The sequence below is a fragment of the Mesoplodon mirus genome, assembly GCF_964341445.2.
Source record: "Mesoplodon mirus genome assembly, chromosome: 3".
Lineage (NCBI taxonomy): Eukaryota > Metazoa > Chordata > Mammalia > Artiodactyla > Ziphiidae > Mesoplodon > Mesoplodon mirus.
This window is the reverse complement of record NC_138978.1, coordinates 112,445,426-112,448,990: the sequence shown is the minus strand read 5'-3', so window position 1 is coordinate 112,448,990 and position 3,565 is coordinate 112,445,426. Positions and strand designations below refer to the sequence as shown.

Sequence of the window (3,565 nt, the reverse complement as noted above, 5' to 3'; positions counted from 1 at the left end):
CAAGTTCCTGGTGCTATACAGCAGGTTATCTATTTTATATATAGCAGTGTGTACATGACAATCCGAAACTCCCTAGAACCCTCCAGCCTCTGTTGTGTTTCTTCCCTCTCTTTCACATCCAACTTCTTAAACGTGTGGTCTGGATTTGTGATCTCCCTTCTGAATCCCCCTTTCACATCACAACCTTCTGGCATGTGGCTCCTCAGCAGTTCCCCTAACCGTTCACACTAAAGTGACCAAGACCTCCTTTTGTTAAATTCAGCATTTATTGAACTCTGCTTGGTATTTCACCTGTTGACCACAGGTGCTGCCCGGCGTGGGGGTGGGGAGGTGGAGTCTCCTCCGATTTTCTCAGGCTCTGGTGATACTCTTGCTGGCTCCGGTGATCTTTCCGTTTGCCTCAAGTGAGCCCAGCAGAAAAGTGGAAATGATGTAACTGGGAAGTGGACACAGCGGGCTTTAAAATATCCCACTCAACCCATGGAAAAATCAGGTGTGTCCTAAGGCCTATAGAAACAGAAGAAATGGCCCAAGATACAGTGAGCCTTTAACAAGTTCTCTGTAGTTCCTCTTATTCTTTATTCCTTCTCCTTTTCCCAACCGGTTCTCTACCCTTCTGCACCCCTCGTGCAAATAGCCTCGCTTTTCATTTTATTCTCGCGCACCTTCCCTGGATTCTTGCACGTGCGCCCAACGGCACCGCCCAGAAAACGAACTAGATGCGTTGGACAGGGCGTGCACCTGCTGTGGAAATCCGCTGGACTGAGCCTGACCCAGCTTGGACCGAGGCTGCGCTCCCACACAGGGGCTCAGGGAGCTCCGCACTTACTGGTCCCGCGCCTCTAGCGGCGGTCCCTGGAAGTCTGAGTCGCAAGTCCCCAGTGGCAGGGACTGACTCACTTGGGAACAGGCTCTGCCATGAGGTCAGTGAGGACCCTCCTCTCCCCAGGCCGTTCGCTCCCCTTGCTAGTCCTGCCGGTGCTCCTGGTTGACTCTCTTGGCAAGGATTTAATTTTTCACCCTGAGTGGGGCTTTGACTCCTATGAAATCACCATCCCCAAGAAGCTGAGCTTCCGTGGAGGGGAGCAGGGTGTGGCCAAGCACGTGTCCTACCTCCTGCAGGTAAAAGGCAAGAACCACGTCCTCCACCTGTGGCCCAAGAGGTTTCTATTGCCCCGGAATCTGCAGGTTTTCTCCTTCACAGAACAGGGGAGGCTCTTGGAGGATCACCCTTATATACCCAGCGACTGCAACTATATGGGCTTGGTTGAAGGAAATCAGGATTCTAAAGCTACTTTAAGTACATGCATGGGGGGTCTCCAAGGCATCCTGAAAGTGGATGCCAACCATTACCAAATCGAGCCCCTCAGAGCCTCTTCCAGTTTTGAACATGTCATATATCTCCTAAAGAAAGAGGAGGAATTTCCCAGTCAGATCTGTGGCTTAACTGATGATGAAACAGTAAATCAGTTGGCCGAGCATGAGAACAGGGCTAGGATACATGACTTTAGTGAGGCATATATGCAGCAAAAGTACTTGGAATTAGCCCTGGTCTTTGATAACATTAGGTATTTATATTTGAACTCCAATCTTACTCAAGTCATAAATGATGCCATTCTTCCGACTGCAATTGCAGACTCTTACTTTCAAGATGTCCGTACGAGAATACAACTATTAGCTATGAAGTATGGACAGAAAGAGACAAAATAACACTTAATGCCCCAGTGATATCACAAGTTTTAGGCCAGTTTGTGCAATACAGGTCACGTGACCGAAGTCGTCAGATTCCAGCACACCTGGGCACACCTATACCTTAAAAAACAGTTTAGTGATGCGCTTTCACAGCACTGGGGAAGTGTATGTAGTACATTGCCTTCTGGATCTACAAGTTCTATTCTAGATAAAAATATCCTTGGACCTGCCACTTGGACTGCTCATGCTCTGGGCCATAGTGTGGGAATGATCCATGATTACAAATACTGCCAATGTAAGGGTAGGCATAGTTGCATCATGGCCACTGGACGAACTGGGTTTAGTAATTGTAGTTATGCCGAATTTTATTCGCATGTAAGTTCAGGATTAAACTGTCTAACGGATATCCCAGGATTAGGTTATGTGGTAAAGAGATGTGGAAACAAAATTGTGGAAGAGAATGAGGAATGTGATTTGGTTCAAGAGAGGACTGTAAAGAAGACCAGCGTTGTCAGCCAGATTGTAAATTCAAAGAAGGTGCCAGCTGTAGCACTGGACTTTGCTGTCATAACTGTCAATTTCATCCATCTGGATATATGTGTCAGGGGGAAGAAAATGAATGTGACCTTGCAGAGTACTGCAGTGGGACCTCAGCATTCTGCCCAAGTGACGCATATAAGCAGGATGGAACCCCCTGCAAGTATAGAGCCCGTTGTGTCAGAAAGGGCTGCCAATCCAAAACTATGCAGTGCCAAAATATTTTTGGAGTTGATGCCATGGGGGCTCCTCTTCAATGCTACGATGCAGTTAATGTAATAGGTGACCAATATGGGAACTGTGTTATTTTATGAGTTCATCAGTATGAGAAGTGTCCCAGAGAAAAGGCGTTATGTGACAGGCTACAGTGTATAAATGTCGAAACCATCCCTGATATGCCAGATCATACTATTCTAATTTCCACTCACCTGCATGAAGAAAATCTCATGTGCTGGGGCACTGGATATCATCTAGCCATGGTACCTATGGGGTTACTTGACCTGGGTGTGATAAGTGATGGTACCTCCTGTGGTAAGGAGCGGATATGTTTTAATAGAAATTGTGTGAATAGCTCAGTCCTGAATTTTGACTGTTTGCCTGAGAAGTGCAACTGCCGAGGTGTTTGCAACAGTAACAAAAACTGCCACTGCATGTATGGCTGGGCCTCTCCATTCTGTGAGGAGGTGGGGTATGGAGGGAGCATTGACAGTGGGCCTCCAGGACCCCTAAAGAGGGAGGTGCCCGCCTCACTTCAGGTTGTGTCCATTACGTTAATGCGCCTGATTTTCTTAATTATCTCAGTGATTGTTGTGCTTTTCAGGAAAATCATAGGAAGCTTATAAACCCAAAGAGAAAGAAACACCACCAATTAACACTGGAGCAGAACAATTCAAGGCCAAAATGATCAAGAAACCAAAAAGCAATCAGGCAATCCACAGTCACTCTATTACATAGGGTCATAAATGGAACAAGCTTCTCATTTATCCAAACACTTCTTCCTTCAATTTATTTTACCTAATGTTCTTTGAGGTTTTGATCAGTAAATAAAAGGTATTCTTGGTTTGGAAACAAATCAGTGCATTTTGCTTTCCTACTTTACTTTCCTCTTAGTTTGTGATCAAGTTTTGGATATCCTTAAAAGAATGCCCTAGCAGCTTTCCAAACACAGAATGCTGTGCGTTTCATAGAATTGCAGTGGATTTCAGGGTAGAGTCCTGTCTCTCAGTTCCCAGCAAACAAAACCGTTGTCTGCCTTTCCCTCTGCCTCCCTCATGAAATCCTCTGTGTCTCTGCCCCCTGCTGAACCATAAATGGTAACTACCACATTTTATATATA

At 46.0% G+C, this 3,565-nt stretch overlaps 1 protein-coding gene across 1 annotated transcript; it reads left to right on the top strand.

Annotated features, from left to right (window-relative positions):
- Positions 1–918: 918 nt before the first annotated feature.
- Positions 919–3,071, top strand: ADAM30 (ADAM metallopeptidase domain 30; the record flags this gene model as incomplete). The annotated part of the gene is given in 5 exon segments (XM_082612175.1): positions 919–1,678; positions 1,681–1,724; positions 1,846–2,164; positions 2,167–2,540; positions 2,544–3,071. Coding segments are annotated over 5 exon segments (2,025 nt in total).
- Between the last annotated feature and the right edge of the window lie 494 nt (positions 3,072–3,565).